The sequence below is a fragment of the Perna viridis genome, chromosome 3 (assembly GCF_037379345.1).
Source record: "Perna viridis isolate PV_CMFRI_1.1 ecotype Kerala chromosome 3, ASM3737934v1, whole genome shotgun sequence".
Lineage (NCBI taxonomy): Eukaryota > Metazoa > Mollusca > Bivalvia > Mytilida > Mytilidae > Perna > Perna viridis.
In genome coordinates, this window is record NC_142447.1 from 21,897,944 (window position 1) to 21,918,661 (window position 20,718).

At 31.9% G+C, this 20,718-nt stretch overlaps 1 protein-coding gene across 1 annotated transcript; it reads right to left on the bottom strand.

Moving 5' to 3' along the window:
• Positions 1 to 22: 22 nt before the first annotated feature.
• LOC148621437 (uncharacterized) lies at positions 23 to 11,903 on the bottom strand. The gene is made up of 5 exons (XM_088575820.1): positions 11,857 to 11,903; positions 6,559 to 8,677; positions 5,893 to 6,127; positions 4,742 to 4,843; positions 23 to 4,268 (listed from the first exon to the last, which is right to left on the bottom strand). Exons 2-5 carry the CDS (start codon positions 8,674 to 8,676, stop codon positions 3,661 to 3,663), a joined length of 3,063 nt encoding a protein of 1,020 aa, XP_088431946.1. The 5' UTR covers position 8,677; positions 11,857 to 11,903; the 3' UTR covers positions 23 to 3,660.
• Between the last annotated feature and the right edge of the window lie 8,815 nt (positions 11,904 to 20,718).

Here is a 20,718-nt window from a genome sequence, read left to right on the forward strand (position 1 = left end):
ATTACAAAGGCAACTCATAGGCTGATTAAGTTTCAATTTATTCCACATGTAAATAAGAAGTTGATGTCACAATTCAACATCAATACAATGAAATATAATAAAATCAACAAATTTATATAATGTTTATCCAATTGGGCGAGCAGAATTATTGAGAAATAATTAACAGTAATCATTCAATTTAATAAAATTAGACTAATAAACCAATAAATTAGGGACTATGTAAAATTCCAAGTGTTGTAAATTCAGTGAAATATATAACCATCCTTGATATCAATTCTTTACAATTTTCTTCTATGTAATTTTTATCAAACCGGCAAAAATTACCAGTCTCAGACCGGAGGTCTAGCTACAAATTCTTCTGGCTAACAATACAGTTGTCGTGTATGAAGTTTGACACCCCACATATACATGGTGATACATTATTGCTTTATCATCTTGCAATATTTGCATAAAACACTTACTAAATGTCGTGTCATATATCTTATTGGAGTTTTCACAATATATACATGTACATGTATAATGGAATGTAAAGAACATAAACCAATATAAAATATTGGAGCAGACATGGAGATGGTAATGCTTTTTCATTTTTATCTCACCTCTAAGAGTCGTGTGTGCGATTGCCGTCACTTGTTTTTTTTCTGTCCGTTCATTAATTAAGAAAAAACTTTCCTGATATTCCTAGGCATAATTTTGAACCAAATTTAATGGTTTAGTAAACTCATGAAAACCACAAAAATTAGTACCCCATGATCAATGATACTTTCACAGTACGATATTGGTAAGACATTTTTTTCAATCATCAAAACACACACATAACTCCCATGAATAAATTCATCTACAAACTGTTACAGTATAAAGTATGACGGAATATTTCAGTCAATAAAATAAACAAATAACATTAACAACAGGACAGCAGCAAGATTAGAAAAATAACAAAAAGCAAGAAGTAAAATGCTATGTTTGAAATTGAAAGACATTGGTCAACAGTTAGGAAATAATAACAATGAACTTTGAACTCCATAATATACATTCATTGAGAATCAAAAAAAAATTAAGGGAAGAGCATACAGTCATGTGTATACACAAAACAGATGCTTAATTAGCACAATAAGGTCAGAACTATATATAAACCTATGTTATATCAACCTACACATGCAAAAATAGATAATAAATGCAATCTGTACTTCATGTAAAATTGACATGAGTAAGCTTTACTTGAAATTTTCAAGTGATTTTTACATAAAATTTACCGTACACATTTCTCATGTAAAGGTTACATAGAGGCTTGATATACAATAATCTCACACGAGCTATATAATTAAATATATAGGCTCAATTACAGTGGAAATCATTTAAAAAATGCTTCGTATCTAATGCATCATATCTAATGTACATGTATTTTACCAGTTTGATTGTGATGTGACATCATTATAAGAAATGGCTTCAATGCTTACCTACATCTTCTATATATGTACATGAAAACAACAACATTTCTTTATAAAGGGAGTGTACAGGAAATTCATGTTGAAAAAAAAAATGTATTACACGAATACAAAATATACTGGCCAATGATTATAGATGAAGAAAAAATAATCCAGAAGGAACATTTGGTTTCAACAGATTGAAATATATTAGGTATTAAAACCCCAGAACCAGGGTTTATATTACAATTATTCAATAAATTACTTATCAATACATAACAATTAAACAATGAACTAATAAAACTAGTTCATGAATATAAAAAAAACAATTACATGTACTAATACCAAAGTAAATGCTTTAAGTACCAGTCCATATAAAATTCAGACACTGCCTAATGTAGAAGTGATTCATGGTGTAGAAAAACCAACCAAACAATTTATACTTTTTTGGTCTACATATACTATACTTTTGAGTAACAATAGTCCTTTCTGTATTCAGATCTGTACTTTTGAGAAAACTAAACATTGATCTCCCACTCAAAGCAACCAAATCAAGTCGAATCAAGAACAATAACTCTTGCATACACAATCAATATAACTTTAATCTCAAAAGTGCAAGAACCAAATGACAAACTAAGACCAGTTTTGTGATCTGTAACCTTTACTGAGTTAGAAATAAAAGTGAAAATGGTGTGTTTTTGACATGCATGAATCACCTTCTGTCTGATTTTTATAAAGACTGCTACTTAATATGTAAGTGAAGAATAACAAATTTCTGTCTGATTTTTATGAAGACTGCTACTTAATATGTTTGTGAAGAATAACAAACAATCGTATCCATTTTCGTTGAAGCTGCTTTCACTAGGGTTAGTTCCTGAGGTAAGAACTTAAGCAAACCTTTAAACCTTCTGAACAAAGTCATGTGGGAGATACTCCCCCATTGACACCCTCTCAAGTGGGCAATTTTTATGTAAAACCAAATTTTTTTAAGTAAAAATTCAATTGTACAGTATGATACTTCCATATCACAACCAAATCAAGAATGATAACTCTTGCTCATTAAGTGCCAATTTCATACACAATCTACACGTATAATTTTAACAACAAAAGTGCAATAACCAAATGACAAACTATGACTGGTTTTGTGGTCTGTAACTGTTTCTGAATTATGAAATAAAATGTGTTTATTGGGATTTTCACACTCATGAATCACCTCCTATTTGATTCTCATAAAGACTGCTAATCAAATAAACGTAAGAGAAAAGTTGCCCAGGTACAGTATTATACAAGTGTTGCTTTAGGCTTGTGGTATGTAATAGTAAACAATACTATGGCAAGGTTAACCAACAATTTCCTTTTCCAATTTTCTTGTCTTGAAAATTTGTATGGTTTTCCAAACCAGCCTAACAATAAAGAAACTGTGAATATGTATCTTACACCTACAATCTAATAAAATAAATGTTGAGATGTAAACTGGCCTTAAATATATAAATGTACGTAGTTAGTAGAATAAAAATAAATCTAGTCAGCAGGATTTGGTACATGTAAAGCAGAATACTTTCCAACAACAAACATTTAACAATGGGATAATTAATTGGAAAGAGTAAATAACCAAAACGTGATCATGAGTGCCGAAGAACACCTACATTTAACGAGTGTGCGAAACTTGTTCCACGCACAAATTAAATCTTAATGCATTCTTGGCACGAGTGATCAGTGTGAATTATCAAAAAAATTACACTGCAAACATTTGGTAAATCACTGCTATCTATGTAATAAAGAAATTTATTTTAAATTCAAACAAAGACCCTTGTCTTATCTACATTAAGCACCTATAACATATATATATTCAATCTATAGAAACTGAATATAATGCTAAGATGGTTTGAATTTATCCAAAAAATTCTGTAATTGTACTTATTATCACGATTACTGGTCTATGGACATATTCACAGATACTAATTTTTGCAGAAAGCATAGTTTTTGCATATAAGATAATTGTAGAAATTCTCTTTTCTGTGTATTTATTTTCATGGAGAGTGCATCATCGTGAAATTAGTGAAAATAAGTACAATTGCAGTAACTACATGATTTCAACTTACTAAATGAACATTAAAATAACAAACTTGCATTTATAAATAAATCTACCATATACAAAATTAATACCGGTAGTAAGTAAAAACATAAGATGGACGGTATCGTTTGATAACTACTGAAAATTATATCAAAGAAAAAACTACTTGCTAAATTTCTCTTTCAACAGAGAATCAAGTTTTGTGCTCTTTGAGTTGATTTTTAACTTTTTATTTGGAATGTAGTCTGTCTCTTCAATAACCTCTTCAACCATGTCAAAATTGTTATCTTCAAAAGTTTCCATGCCAAAAACTCTCTCTGGCTTTTTCCTTTTCCTCAAGGATTTTGAACCAGGTGAGGTCTCAATGCTCAATGTCATGCTTGTATCCAAGGTCACAGAATCATTCTCAAAATTTTCATTTTTATCAAATTCATTTCCATCAACAAGTGAATTATACAAATACTTAGAAAAATTATCATCGTTATTTAAAGTATTCTCGTCTGATTCTTCCAGTAAGCTTGAAGTATTGACTACCTGACCTTGGTTGTTGACACTTTGACCTTGAAGCAGTTTCCTAGGAACTGATTTTCTCCCTTTTCTAGGGGACTTCGAATCAGGTGATGACAATGCCTGTTCAGTGTTATCGTCATTTTCATTCTGGACCCCTCGACCGGACGACATTTCATTCAAGAAGTTCACAGCTTGTTCTTCCATGTCTTCCGTAGATTCTTCAAGGCCGTGCTTTACCTTCTTATGTCTGTTCAAGTTACCTTCAAGAGCAAAAAAAAAAAAAAAATTTTTTTAAATTGCAAATTAAAGCACAATTCCAGCACATTTCATTTCAGCAATAAAAGTGCTTATAATGTTCATCAGTATTTTAGTGTCATCATCTTAGTCTCTTGATATTCTTAACTTCGAATAAATATTGCTTTATCCATTTGTCCTTTGCATTAAATTAAAAAGCATTTGTTATGATTGACTACTTTTGATAATTATCTCTACAACATAATAATATGACACAAATGTATTGATTAAGCTGTAGGTGAAAATTTTGCAATAGTAAAACTGTTGTAAGGGTATTTTCTTGCTAATGACCTAAATATGTACTCAGCTGAGCTCTATAAAAATGTAAACTCAGAATTTTGTTGATACATTTTGTAGCTTTCTTGTGGCTACTTACTACAAGTAACACAGCCTTGAAATTTTCTAGATATTTCACAGTCAGTCTAAAACACTATATTACCTTTCAGAGTAAACGTACTACCACAAAAACAGGAATATGGTTTGGTATCATTGTGCATGTGTAAGTGTCCTTGTAAATTGTGTAACCTTCCAAACTGCTTCCCTAAAAACACATAAAAGACACAACCTTACAAATACACTGTTTAAATCAGGAATTTACAATAAATGAAATACCTGGTAGATATTCAGATGATATCATACACAGTAAAAATACTTTACATTTTTGTCTATTTGTAGTATTGCAATTAATATTAAAAGAAATCTGTAAACTTATGAGATAACTTAAGTACTGCATTTAAGGATTTGGATGCATCAATTATGAATTTAATACAGTGAAGAATTATTTGCCACAATCAATAGATCAAATCAAGATTATCGACTACAAATTTTCAAAAATAATATAATTATCTCCATTCTAATGCAACTGTCACTAATACCTGTAACAGTGATTATTTAGCTTTTTTTAAAAGGCACCTGTGCCTTTCAATTTAGGAAAAAATATCACATTACACAACAAACTGTGAAATTTGAAAGATAATAATATCACATTATACAGCTGGTTACAATGAAACACCTTTCTGAACAAAAGCTAAGCAAGGGAAAAGAGAAATTTAAAGTTTTTTCATGTTTTTGAAAAAAAGAAATAGGAAATTATATTTGGTGTGCCCTAGCTGACTGGGCATGCCATATTGAAAAATTCAATAGCTGGATTTTGGGAATATTACGTAAAAAATTTGGGAAAATCAACATGCATTTTTTCATTGTAAAACAGCCATATTTCAGCTCTCATTCATAAACAGAAGGTATTAACCATGGATTATAAACAACTTGATGTGTTCAATCTGTAACACTGCAGTTAGAACAAGAGCGGTGTCTCAAAAATTTTATTTTAGAATATTTCATACCTAGACCTCTGACATATTTTTTTTTTTAAATGGATAAGTCTGTTTTTCTTTTGTGCCAAAGCTTCCTCCTATTTGAATTTCATCTAAATCTTCTAGGGTAAACATTAAGTTTTAGTATCTCCACATACTGACAAAAAATGTAGGGTCGAAGAGAAAAGAACAGTTCTGAATTATAGCATTTTCTCAAAATTGACAATAGCTTTAAATTACTTTTTCACAAAAATGACAGATCCAACAATCCACTTACCACAGAATTTACACTGGAATGGTTTATTTTTACTGTGAACCACTTGATGGGCTTTCAATGTCTGTGGCTGTGTGAAGGTTTTTCCACAAATTTCACACTTAAATGCCCTTGTAGCACTGTGTATCAGCACATGTCGCATCATGTTGGCTTTCTGATTAAATGCTCTGCCACATATTTGACAAGAAAATGGCTTCTGTCCAGAATGTGTAAATTGGTGGGCTTTGAGGTGATGCTCCTGCAAGGTACAATGGGTGTTGCGAATTTCTTAAAAGGCTGACAATCACAAGTATAAGCAACATGGTTGGTTGTTTTAAGATGTTTTTGGTTTGTTTTTTTTTTTTTTTAAATGAAGTCACCTTTTAAAAAAACTGAATTTAAAAAGATTGTTGGGATACTAATATTTGCTATCTGTAATTGTGAAAAAATTTATATGGTGAATTAATACAGTAGGCTAATTGCTGATTCATCTATTTCATCACTTATCATACAGGTTGTGCTAATTTTTAAGGTAGCTGTATCTTAGACGAAATATACAGGTATTTCACAAATGTATCATATACTATTTTGGACATGAAGCACTAGTATGCTTCATTGAAAATGTGCTACAGTCAATGCTTTTATACCCTGAAGAAACATTCAATTCTTTAATATTACCAGTATACAAACCTTCATGAAGTCCATTCCACATTCAGTACAAATATAAGGTCTTGTCCCTTCATGGGTAATCATGTGATCTTTCAATTGACTAGGATACCTGAAAACCTTCCCACAGTGCTTACAGATAAGCTCTTCCCTATTCTCATGGACAACCATGTGGAGCTTCAGTGCCTTAACCGACTCAAACTCTTCCCCACACTCCTCACATTTTTCCTTTTCTGAGTTATGTTTCTCTTTATGAGTTCTTAACTCGCTTGGATATGCAAAGCCACGCCCACAAAGGTCACAAATATAAGGCCTACTTTCCAAATGCACAGTTTGGTGACGTTTCAAATGACTTATCTGTGTAAATTCTTTCCCACAAATATTACAAATGTGTGGTTTGATGTTATCATGAGTCAGCATATGTGTATTGAGGTGACTGAGCTGTTTGAAGTATTTACCACACACCATACACAGATGAGGTTTGATTCCATTGTGGTCAAGAATATGTGTGACAAGGTTATGTTTGGTGGTATAGGATTTGGAGCAAAGTTGACACTGCCATCTTTTCTGTTCTCCATGTTGAATGAGCTGAGAATCAAGAATTTGAACATTTATTTCCATTCTGTCTAGGAGTTTATGTAATTCTTCCTCCTCACCAGTATCAATTGCTTTCAGTTTTTCCATGACATTTGTATAAGACTTTTTAGATTCATTTTCATTTGATTCTTCTTGGTCTTCAGTAGCCTCATTCAAAATGTCATCATATGTTGTTTGCCCTTTCTTAAAATTTAAAGCCATGATTCCACCTGTACTCAAATTGGATGATGTCAAATGATCAAATGTATTCTGAGATTTCTTTGTTACTATGGAAACAGTAACAACAGTCCCAGTATGGTGGATAGAAGTTGTCATAACAGCAGGAGCAGCAGCCTTGTTGAAGCTAGGGGAGGTAATAGCAAAGGGATGTAACTTTTGCTGTAATCTCTTCATCTCAGGTGTCATTGGTGCAGTCAAATCTGGTTCATTATCATATATCCGATCAACTGTTGCATAAATTGTCTCATTCGACTTTGACAGAAACTCATCGTGAGATTCTTCCTCTGATGTACTGACAATTGGATCTTCTATTTTTGACTGTACAAATGTTGGTTTCTTCCCTTTCCTTTTTCTTGCTGTCTTTCCAATCCTATCAAAGTCTGTTGTAAATGGATCCTCTAATTCCTTCTCTTGATAAACCAGAGGATCATTTCCCAACAGTTTATTTTTCAGTAGTGTATATTCTTCGTCCCAAACATTCACACTCTCAAATTTTTCAGCCGCAGATTTTATAAAGCTATCACCATCTGAATTATCAAAGTCTTGGTTCTCTCCAGAAGAATAAGAATACCTTTTCCTATCTGTCTCTTCACTAACAATAGAAGATGTGACATCTGAACTTACATGTGACTTCATATCATCAGCAGTACTAACTAAGGCTTTTAAATCTGAGAAGTCATTTGATCGTAATTCAGCAACTGGTTGAGGTACTAGTTTGCTTAGGTCAGTAGTGCCTGGTAAACTACTGTATTCATTGCCTTCCTGTAATTGAACTGAATTTCCATTAGTGCCTTTGATTATTTGTGTGGTTTGGAGAATGGTTGTACATGTATCAGTTGGTAGTTCCTTCACATCAACACCAATGACTGGATGTATATCTATTTGTGCACTCAGTCTTTTTGGTCCGGTGCACATTCTACCAAGTAATGTGAATTTCACATTTTGTGTTCCCTGTTTGTTGGGTTTCACAAAATTTGAACTTTCAACTGGTTTCATATTGTTTTCATCAATGACCTTTTGAAGAAATATATCAATACATCTTATATTTTGGGTATCAAATGTTTGTATTTTGCTTACAGTTGAACATGTATGACCATTATCGTCAGACATTTTAATAAACGAAGAAATATTGCCATCTTTATCAGGAAGACTATGATCATTATCTTTCCTATTGCTCAAGTCACCCAGTCCCTGAGATGAAGACCCATACTCTTGTTGAACCATTTGGTCTGTTGTTCTGTCGGAATGTTCAATATAGCCTGCATTGTTTTGTATGTGCAGCTCATTGTCCTTTTTTCTCTTCCACATGTCATCTTCTTCATCCATTCTGAAAAAAAATATATCATGGAAAAATAAATTATAGTGAATTTAAAATGTAGAGTTACTGCCTGTTCTTCGAACAAGCCAAGTTAAATGTTAATAAAAATATGTTCAATGTACACTGCAAGTTTTGAAACTGATGAAAAAACATTATAACAATGCTCACTTGATGATAACCCTGCTCGCCCCCCCCCCCCCCAAAAAAAAAAAAAAAAAAAAACCCACTTAAGTGATTTGAGCATTCAGGTGAAAAACAAAATAGGAGGTGCACAATAGCATCATGGAATACAGAATTTGTGAAAGTTTCATTAAATTCCATTCAGCGGTTTCAGAGAAGTTGCAGATAAGATGTTGATCTCTCTTAGTCAACAAATGACAAATTCTGTATTTTGCACCAGGAAACTCCAAAGTCATTCAGATGGAAAAATAAAATAAGAGGTGCACAATTTTTACTAAACTTATGGTTCCCTTGATTTCTCTTTAATTTAATTAAAAATCTACGAAAATATTATAAAACCTTGTTTAACAGTTTCCGAGAGTTGATTATTATTATAATAATTGTGACTATATAGAAATCAATAAAGAGAGATACATGTACAGTAGTAAAAAGGCTTCCCATTTGACCATATTGAAAATATAATGTTCTACTGGGTTCAGCATGATATAACCACAGGTATTTAAACCAGAATTCAAAAATAAGAAGTGTAAATAGCATATCAAAGAGCAGTAAGACCTGAATTTTAGCTAAAGTTTAGTTTTGGATTATAATTTAAACCAACTAAGAAATCAAAACAAAAATAAAATATAGATAGATTCACCATATCAAAGAATTATAAGAAGCCAAGTTTATGTTGGTTTTATAACTAGGAAAACTATGACACGTTGAATAAAACTGATTTGTTCAATGTGTCATACTTTTCCTTTCCCCTTTCTTCTAACAGACTTAACTTTTTCTGAGAAACTCAGCGGGTGTTTCTAGAAAAGCAGAGGACGCTTACCCTACTGGTGCACCTGGTCCATGCTCCAATTTTTTTAGTGGAGTCTGAGTTGCTCATTTATTTTTGTTACTTTGTATTATTTTATTTATTATATGTTCTTTGTTGTGTTTGTTTGTTTACTATGTCTGGTCTTTGTTCCTGGATTACATTCTTTTAAATTCAGCTAGAATCTTTGTTCCCTTGATTACTCTTTGTCTGCTTTTTTGTAACACTAAAGCTTTTTTGTGTGATTTTTTTTACTATGATATAATTTAATTTCATTTGTACAAGCTTTCTAATCGGATGGTTCTCTTTGAGCAAACCAAGTTACTTTGGTACTGTGAAATCTTTAATGTTGATTAGTCCGCATTCTGCTTTTCAAAATACATGTATCCCAAATAAAATAATGTTTTGATATAAACATATTCTTAATAGTGAGCACCGCAAAGCGGAGTGAGCTCTACAGTTATTACATGTACTATCTAAATTTCCCTTAAGGTTCCCAAATATACTAAAAAAAAAAAAAAAATCATGTACTGGAAGTAACAAAAAGTGACTGTCCTTCAGAGAAAATTCATCGCTTCCTTAAATCAAACAAATAAAAATACATAGGTTAAGAATATATTTCAGTAAAAACAAATTCATCTTTTCTAATTTCTCTATTTTTTTTTTACCTATTAAAAGAAGTGAATATGATGTTTTTAAAAAGTACAGGAATCATGTGGATGTACATACGTGTATCCCCACTGTTCCACTTTCACTGATGTCAACAAGCTAACCCACCTTGGAAAAAAATATAACTCTGATTATATTATCAAATCGAAGCATAGCTTTTCTAAGATAGGAAAGGCAATCATTTTCTTGTTTGGAATTTGCAGCTGTCATCTGAATTATGTTTATGTCACATGATATGTATAAAATAATCCCACCATCCGTGGAGAACTCTGATAATTTCAGTATCTGTACAGATTAATCTGACCGGCCAAAACTAAAATGGATTTTGCTAGAGATGCCCTTAAGGGATAAAAAATGTAAAGTATTGCGAAGTGCTATAAAGTTATCAACCATTTTGAGAGGGGAAAGGGATATGGGGTTGGAATTTGGGAACAAAATTTTCAAGTTATTCATTTATTCGAAAAAAAACTTCCCCAGTAATAAACAAGACAGATTTTCAAATAGAAATATTGATTTCAGTTGTTGCTTAAATATAATAAAAATATTGCACTTGCAAAGCAAAAATTTCATCCGGGCCGACCCTCCTCTTTGTAATGGCCTTAATTATTTTTACGAGTCTTGCACAGACGGTACATGTATAGTAAAACTCATGGTGCTCACTGATTTAGGCAATGCCTGCCCCCATATTATTATTACTTTTGTTTGAAATTATTAGAAATACAATTATTTATGGTATAATGTTTCTAACCTTCGAAAACATTATACAGAAAACACATGGCTTGTGCCAGTTTAATTTTTTTAGAAACCGCTTCAGAGTTTTTAAGTGCAATTTCTTCAAACCATGTTATTTTCTATAACCTGATCAAAAATAAGAAATATTCCTTAAATAAGCAACATATTTTAAAATAGATAAAAAGACTTGATGATGTTTTTTTGCTTATACATATAGCAATTTATATTTATAACTTAGGTTCTGTATTTGATCTTTTATTATTTGTTTGTTTGTAAGAGCGGTTAAAAATAATTTGGATCTACATCTTTGTACATTGATTTGCGTTTTCATACTGAAATTCAAATATGAATAGTTCTTTCTGTTACTGGTACAGCTATATTCTTTGAGTACACAAAATATTTTATTGCGTGGCCTTATTATATTAGTGTGGCCACGCCCCCTTGACGAAAAGGAGAGAATAATGGCGGAAGATAGTACAGACGAATAAATCAACAGATTAGAGCACATATCTTACGACAACAAGCACTTGCGATGTTATACACTTAAGTCTTTATTCCGACGTGAGTGTAGAATTGTGTCTAAATAGTAAATTGACCTTAAAATCATTGCATGACGGGACAGGAGAGACAGACTGAAAAATGGAGGAGACCTACTAAACGTCAAAATAAACATAAAATTGTACCATGTTTCTGTTCATTAGCAAATTTACCAACAAGTTAAAGTATGCTTTGTTGGTTCCCACAAAATTGTGCAGATGACATGCTTTTCTAGGTCGCAAACCTAGGCCACTAGCTAACTAACCTGTTGGGATAGAGTGATTGCTGCAGTTTTCCGACATCTAATTTGTGCGTAAGGATATGTTTCGTCTGCAAGTACCTGCTGGAATTGGTTTTTTGATTAATTCGTTTTCTTTTATTCATAATCTGCATTTATTTTAATGAAATGAATTAATGTACAATTTCAATAAGACAACAAAATTGTTTTGAGAAATTTTGTAATGGTTATTAGTTGCCACAAACTATTTTGTGCGGAAGATTGATTATTGTCATTCGCCCGATATTCAGTGCCTCCACGAACCGCAATTAAACATGACTTGTTTGGCTGTTAGAACCCATATTTAATTACATTATGATTCAGGTTGTAGGTTAATACTTTTAGAAAGTTTTTATATTGTTGTTCAGCTCCCTCTATTCAAACCTTGATTTATTGCAATAATCAGAATTCATATTGGAATTTTGAGCTAAGAAAGACAACTCTTACTGAGGTCAAGTGTCTTCTGCTAAAGCTTGAAATCTTTTTTTTTTTTGTAAATTGTCAACTGATGTCTTTACTGAGACTAGGTACACGGAGGACACTGTGTATGCCCCTTCCCCTAAAATTGTGAAAGTTTTTTTAATTTGATTTCCAGATTTTTCACAATTTCAACTGGTGAAGGAGTAATCCCTTTTGGGATTATATAGTCCAGGAGTAATCAGTTGGCGAGAATAATTTGCTGGCGAGATGGATATTTCCTCCCCTCCTGTGATATCAAACAAGTTCATGCCCAAAATGTAAGAAAAAATGCCTTACAGTTATCTGATATTTTGCTCATTAAATAAGCTATCATACAATGATTTTCATTGAGGAATAAAATTTTGGTGAGCAGATTGGCAAAATTTCAAAAATAAATATTCTGACCCACCAAAATTTGCCAGGCCCCCTTCAGAATCAAAAGGTCATTCCCTATTCAAAAAAGTAAATATTATGGTTACAATGGTAAAGCCGGATGCACTTTACAAAATTCACATCAGTGCTATATACATGTAAATCTTTGGGTTTGGATTTTGAAGCTATAGACATCTACCATGTCATAAAAACAAAACAAAATCTGTACATCTAATCTTGATACCCCAACAAAAACAAATTCATTGATTCCTTCCTTTTTATTCATTTGCATTTGCAACATGTAAAACAATGCTGACTGATTATATTTGACAATGTGTTGACTCAGATCAAGATAAAGCATGCTTATGGGATTAAAAAACATAAGTGTTTTCATAGAAATTGTACCTTTATTATACCCTCCTTATTAATGGTAGTAGAGGAAGAGTAAAAGGATCACCTCATTCATCCAGTCATTATGTTGTTATTGTAACTCTTCCTTAACTGTTGTATTGATTTTAATGAAGCTTTATGGTCAGATGCTTATTACGTAAATTTTCCTTCTGGAGGCTGATTTTTCTTCTTGTAAGTAAGATTTCTTTTTGGGGGGGGGGGGTTCACGAAGAAATTTTCATTGATTCCTACATGTACATGTATTATCTGTATAGTTGATAATATTTTAAAGTTTTAACGAGTTTTTAAAATGGTATGAGTTTTAACAAAATTCCAATACATTTGTATCAGCACAATTTCTTTTTTCTTTAAAAAAACCTAGAGTTATCTTTCTTTCCACAATTTTACAAGCCATACTTAATTTGAATAACATACAAGCCATTTGAAAGTATATAATTCTATGTTACTGGCAGTGCTTTCAGTACATTGTATGTGCCATCTTGTGTTTATTTCCATTTAGAGGTATCATGCACTCCTGATGCAGAAGAGACTTTTCTTCTTTCTTTGTTGTTAATCTTCTGTCTATCATAATGGTTGTCTCGGAAATACTAAATTGAAATGAGAATTTTCTGTAGTATTTTGTGCAAGTCATAGTCGGGTTTTTAATCCAATTCTTTTCCCACAAAAAAGAGGTGTGATACATGTGATTAGAAAAATTGAATTTTATCTTCTACTTTGAATAGATTAAACTGATCTATGTATTCTTTGATCAAAGTAAAGGATATTAATTAAACTTTACATGTATTACATTGTGATACAGGTAATAATGATGATATCCATAACAACTTGGTGAATACTTTCAAGAATTTCATCAATTTATGTTAACATTGTAAGTTCAATTTTGGTAATCATTTTTTATTCTTGGTTTTGGTTAAATATTTTTTCTCTATTTTCTAGCTTCAAAAAATATTACTGTGCATGGAAATTTAAATTAAAAAAAATAAATAAATAAACTTATATATGCAAATTACCTTTCACAGATGTTTTTTTTAAATTAGAAGACTGTTTTTTATTGTTTAGCCTCAGTGTAACTATGTCCCATCCACAACATTTAAACATGAAAGAATAATGTGAAGAGTTCAAATTTTATTTTTTAACTTAATATTGTGCTAAGTGGCTTTTTACTATTAAATAATGTTGGGTGGGAATTTTGTTCAGAATACTTCAAGTTTATGACTTTATCACAACCTTATACTAAAGTTTTATGTTAACTTCAAGTTGCCAGCAGTTGACTTAAATATTGGTTTTGAAAGGCATAAGCTTTGTTGTAGCCAAAATGTTATTTTAAAGTTACAAAAAATTTCAAGCCATTTGCACTATTGACAAACTGATTTTTGACAAGAATTTTCTAATATTGAGAAATTGATTTTTCATGAGGTTTTCCTTCATCAAGTATGGACAAGGATTCAAATAAACTTTATAGAGTCAAAAAGTCCTGGCGTCGATTTCACAAAAAGTCGTAAGTGTAAAGTTGATCGTGAGTAATGACGTCACAACCTAAATAGCATTGTGACATCATAATTTACGATCAATTTCATACTTACGACTTTTTGTGAAATCGACGCCTGGACTTTCTTGCATCTTTATTGAAAGGTCCACAAGAAAAAAGTGTAAAGGTTCTCAACAAAAGTAAATATTAGGTAAATCCAGACATAGGTAATTGAAATTTCAATGGTCCTACATCAGAAATTGAGGGGTCTAGACTTTGGACCAGTGCTGGTGTGAACCTGAAGGGAATGCTGAATCATAACTTTTTTTTGCAGGTCTGAGCCATAATTCAGGAATATCACCGAAAGGTGTGATTAATAAAAACAAAATTAAGTTTCCGTTGTAAAATTGCAAATCGTTTATCAAACTTTTGAATTGGTTAAAAGAATAATAAATTCAAGAATAAATACATGTTAAAAGTTATTTATGAAAAGTAATGAGCCATTATATTTCTAATATCACATTAATTAATGATGATATCATTTGTTTTATGCAGCAAAAAATCATATAGGATAAGTTGAAACAGACCATCTGTTCAATAACAACATGTATAAAACTTCATTTGTGTTTTGACACAAGTTAGTGGAAAGATGAATTCTGAACAATTAAAATTAGGATGTTTGAAATTAAAAAAAGATTACTGCATCTCTCAAGAGTATTTGACAGAGCTTAATCACAGAGAGCTGTTTCACTGTTATCATATTTATGGAAATTTTCTTTCTCTCCTCCCTGCAATAAGATTACAATGGCTGAACCGATAATGTTCCTTTAATCCAGAGTTGTCAGATTTATGGAAATTTTCTTTCTCATCTACCGATACCAGATCGGTAAAAGCTGAGTTGTTGTTATTCGATTGGTTCTATAATCCTGTTAAATGTCTGGACCTATGCATATTATTGTCCATTTATTACCGTTTCTGTCTCCTAACACCGATTAAAATAAATGAATGGCTTTAACAATCTTGCTTTGTTGTCCGTGGTGCAGTAATGTATCGTTTTTTGGATTCATATTATATAACACACATTATTACTATGCAGAAGAATGGTTTATTTCTTTCATCGTGCTATTTTATGTCTTTCTGGTTGTGATTGTTAAGGAAGCTCTGAAGATTTTCGCTTTTTATTTCTCGTAATGTAGAATTTTCTTGACAGTCAATAGGCTTTATTATCTCCAGTAACAATGTGAAATAGGATTTTTAGATGCATTTACACTAGGATTACTGTTATGGGATTTTAAATACTTTTATTGTTGTCTCAACTTCACTAATGAACTTAACACTATTAAGCAATAACTTTTTTTTTGCATTTTGGAAAGGAAACATATTCCTCTTGACTTCACTTGACCTTCAATATCATTTTTGGCAACAGAAAAGGTTATCAGACTAGTTTAAACGGCCCACAAAATGTTAAGTCCCCATTGTATGTAAGATCAATCATAATTCTTCCAATGCAGGGTTGAGAATCACGGTACATCATAAGTCGAACAATAAGGAACAACCCATGTAATGCCAAAAACTGCTTTTAAATATATTAGCGAATCAATGTTACCGGTAATACCAAAAAATGATATCCATAACGATGACAACTATATCATAACTATTTTCTTTATGAATGAGCCTCTTCAATGGTTTAACTAACTTATTAGGTGAGTATCAGGCTTTCCGTGTTTTATGTAAAACATCACTGTAAAACAAAGGATGAGAGATATTTGCATGTATTTATCCTTTACATGTAAATCTGTATTTGAGAGTGAGATCCTTTATTTCCGTTGTAACAAAGGACTCGGACCTTTTTGAACAGATTTTTAGGTGTGTTTAATTGTGTAATATGATTCCCACAGTGGCCAAATTTTAAAGGGGGAGGGTTGTAATCACACCAAAGTAATTTAACCCCACCACATTTTGCGCCAGTCCCAAAGTCAGGAATTTCTAGCCTCTGTATGTCATATTTCATTTTCACCTTCAGTTTATTTCTTATGTTACTTGAGTATATATGGGCAACTCTTTCGCTGTGCCTGTGTTTAATGATGTTTTGGGGCCAGCTGCAGCCTGCCCTGAGGTATGAAGGTTTCCTCATTGTTCATTGAAGACCAATGGATGGCCTTGAGCTGACATTTTCATCCCAGTGAGGTTGTTGTCTCTTTGACCTGTACACCATACCTATTTTTGTTATATGTACATGAACTGACTTGCAGTGTATACACTATGTACATGTTGATCTTCAATGTTGATCATAGTTTTGGTTTTTCTAGTTCTAGAATATTACCTGGTAAGCAGTTCTATGTGTTTTCCCTCAAAATGTCATAGAAACTTTACTTAGCTGAAATCTAGAGTTTGAATCTATGGTCATGGCATGAAGTGTGTTGTTTTCTTCATTAAAATGTTTTATTAAATCAGGTGTGAAAACTTAGGAGGGTCTTCTTATTTACTACCTGGTCAGCTAAGTAATCTTGTTTTGTTTTATCATAAGCCGAAGGCTGTAACAGGTGCTTCCTAATTACAGTAGATTCAATCCAATTGGAGACCTACTGCGATTTTGTTGGATATGACCCAAGTAGCATCTTAAGCGCAATTTGGGTTTGACTTTCCACATTAGACACCATTAAAGCCTACACCCCCACTAGCCCATGCTAAAGTCCACTAAAAATTGGCTTTGGCCAGTGAAAATTCTGTGGAAATATGTTTACAAGCTGTTTATGAAGATGTTGTGTTGTATTTTATGGATTAAGTTGGACAGAATTTTATTTTAGCATTTTGCCCTCTTGATGACCAGTTTCTTACATATTGCCCAAGAAGTTGGGCCTTCAGAGGTCATGTCCTATGTTTAAATTTGCATGCCAGAAAGTATTTTAAGTGTATTCATACTATGAAAAGACCTTTGGTTTAATTTATAATGACAATGCCGAAAACTGGTATTTTAATTATTATAAATAGTACTTGAAACATGATTTATGACACTAGGATGTTTTTTTTTTAAATAGTTGTGTTACATACCAATGGACAGTTACTTTTGACCATATCAGTTTCACAAGAATACCTCTTTAAAAAGTGAAAATTGGCATTTGGCAGAATTAACAATCTTCTGATGAAAAGTTAGAAGCCTTTTATTATTCTTGATGTAAAGCTAGCCCTATGCAAGATATGGGTGGCTGAACATACTGACAGATTTGTCTGGTCATAAAATTAGCCATTGTATGCTACAGAAAAGTGAAGATGTGAATAAACAAGTCTCTCCATCTACATGGTCTGCATCTATTGTTATAATTTTATGGTCTTTTCTGATGTTGGTTTAGAATTTCAAAACTATGTTCTAAGCTTTAGGTGTTTTCCATATCTGAATAAATTAAAGACTGCTCGCTATTCTTTTTTTTCATATTTGAATACTTCAATTTAATGTGCATGTTAAGCATAAAATTAAATTTCTAAGTAGCTTCTAGACATTAAAATGAAAATTCAGATTTATGAAAACTCCATCGTTAAGATATATGGATAAATATTTTGAAAAACGTAAAATTTGACTTAACAAATATATAGGTTGTAGGGATCTTTGCACATACTGTCAATCCATTCTTTGTATTGTGCATCGAAATTCTGTATTTTGATAACCCTACTTTAAACAAGTGAGTGGACTCTAATGGAATCACCATGTCCATCTGTATGAATTTTGTCGCAATCTTAACCCCAATTGGATGGATTGATTTCAAATTTAGTATGTGGATTTATATTAGATAGGGCATATATTGTCAGTCATTTTGGTTGTTATTTGATATCTGTTTCCTGAAGAATCTGTGAATAATTACTTTAAATTTCCTCATTTATATATTTCCACCATTTATTTATGTTTATAAAGGTAAATGATGAGAACGATATTGAATATAACTCATTTTCTTTCCTCCTTAATTGTTTTTCACTTTTGCTGGAAATGACTGCCAAGTTATTAATAATAAGTGAATTGCTATATGTAATGATTATTTTGCAGGTATGTTTTGTGGATGTTAAGACTTGCAGGAATGTTAAAATGATTGTCAACAAAATTGCCAACTGGTGCTTATTATTGCATAATACATACTGCCCCTGTCTTCTCTTTTTGATGTATTATAACCATGATGTTATGTGGGTAAAGTGAAATGTTTTTCTCATTATCACAAATAATGTTCTTCTAATTGTTTCAATAATAATTTGGTTAATTACAGCAAGTTGTGCTGTGTTTATGTCCCTGGCTTTTGATTGTTTGTTTTGGGACAAATCTAAAGGTATACTGAGTACTCTTGTTAAGTTGCATGAACCTTGCAGGCACCTCATTGTTTGGGATAGTATAAGGGATAAAGTTACTGAGACCAATGATTGGCAGTAAAATGAAAAATGAAATGTATTTTTTAGAAATTTTTATATAGTGACTGTTGGCCTGTAGTAGTCAATTTTACAGGCCCATCTCCATTTCGACAAGCTTTTAATCTACAGGTAGTATTAGAGGGTATTAATGCTCCCTATGCTTATATAACCCATCTGAAGAAAAGGACAGTATTGTTTTACCCTTGTCCAATTGTCTGTCCAATTTGAATTTTGTTTCTGTTCAGATCATGTGTATTTATCTATAGGGCAAATCAAATTCAACTTTCATAAAAAAAAAAAAAGAATTCTCATCATATTTTAGTTAAGAATCTGGGACTTTAGATGTTCACATTTTTTGGAAAATACCTGGAGAAGTATCAAAACATCTGCTATAACTTTAGTACATAAATGAAGTAAAAATTGTATCTTTACAGTAATTTCACCCATAAATAAAGATCTGTTGCACTATTTTTTTTTATTTTGATGAGTTCAAGGTAAACAAGCAATAAACTCAACTTATTAAAGTTCATTGCATTAAAGTTTAGCCAATACCCATGACAAATGGTTATGCTGACAAATCAGGAACATGCAACCATGTTAAACAAATGCATTGAGCATAGCCTTTTGTATAGAGAAGATGATGCAAAGATAATTGTTAATAGTACTGTACTTCTCTACACCTTGTAGCTTCATGAACCTTTTGTTTGGATCAATGAAGATTGTTTGCCAAAGTGATTATGTAATCGAACCGATATGTTGCAAAGCATGTTACATGCATGGCTCCAAAGATATGAAGCTGTTGTAAATCTTTTTTATCTTATTGAAAAAGTATGTTCATCTTGAAGTGTTGTCAAGTTTGGAAAGGCGTACTTGTATGTTTTCAAATTAGTGCTGATTGAGAGCATGGGAATCAAACGATAGGATTGAAGGCGTTGTCGTTTAGGAACACGAAGTACATTAGTACAGTTATTCTGTAGTTCAAAGCTGCTTTCTCTTACATTAAGTGAGAAGTTTGGAATCAATTTGAGAATGGGTAAGAAGCCATACACTCTAGCTGCATTAGAGGTTACCTGCCTAGCTATTTTCAGACTGGGTGTATTGAGGAACAGAATTCCAACCTCTTACATTGTACGATTACAGGCAGTTGTCCTATATTCCAGGATATTACTATATATGTCCTATTGCAGTGTGGTGAAATTGCTCTTCATGTGGTTACCGACCCTTTAGAGTTAATTGAAATAAAATAATGGTCCAAACTCTGGATTCATTGAGTGTTTAATGGCTTACATGTTTAGTCTGTTCTCCAGGATAAATCCCTGGTATAAATTGGTATACATTGTACATGTAAGCAGAGCAGTACCAGACTTATTCCTTCCTATGTCCCTGAAATATAGAATATGTAAATCATTTAAATATCCAGCAGTAGTGAAAAGTGGGATACTTAAGTTGATCAATTATATTTTAGAAGTACATTGAAAAACACTGATTCACAGACTTGCAGGCTTAAAACAATAAAAGCCTATACACTTCTATTGAAATGTTCTTTCTGTTCTAGATGTGTTGCTGATGGAATATCATAAATTTTATAAACAATATTATCCTTGCTAAGTAAACTTTATTAAATCTTTTTTGATTTCTGATATACATGTGTTGTTAATCTATAGCCAAGGTAAGTCATAACAAGTCTGATATCTTTACATCTTTCAGCTTGATGACTATTTGTTAATTAACCATTGCTTTGTTAATTTCAG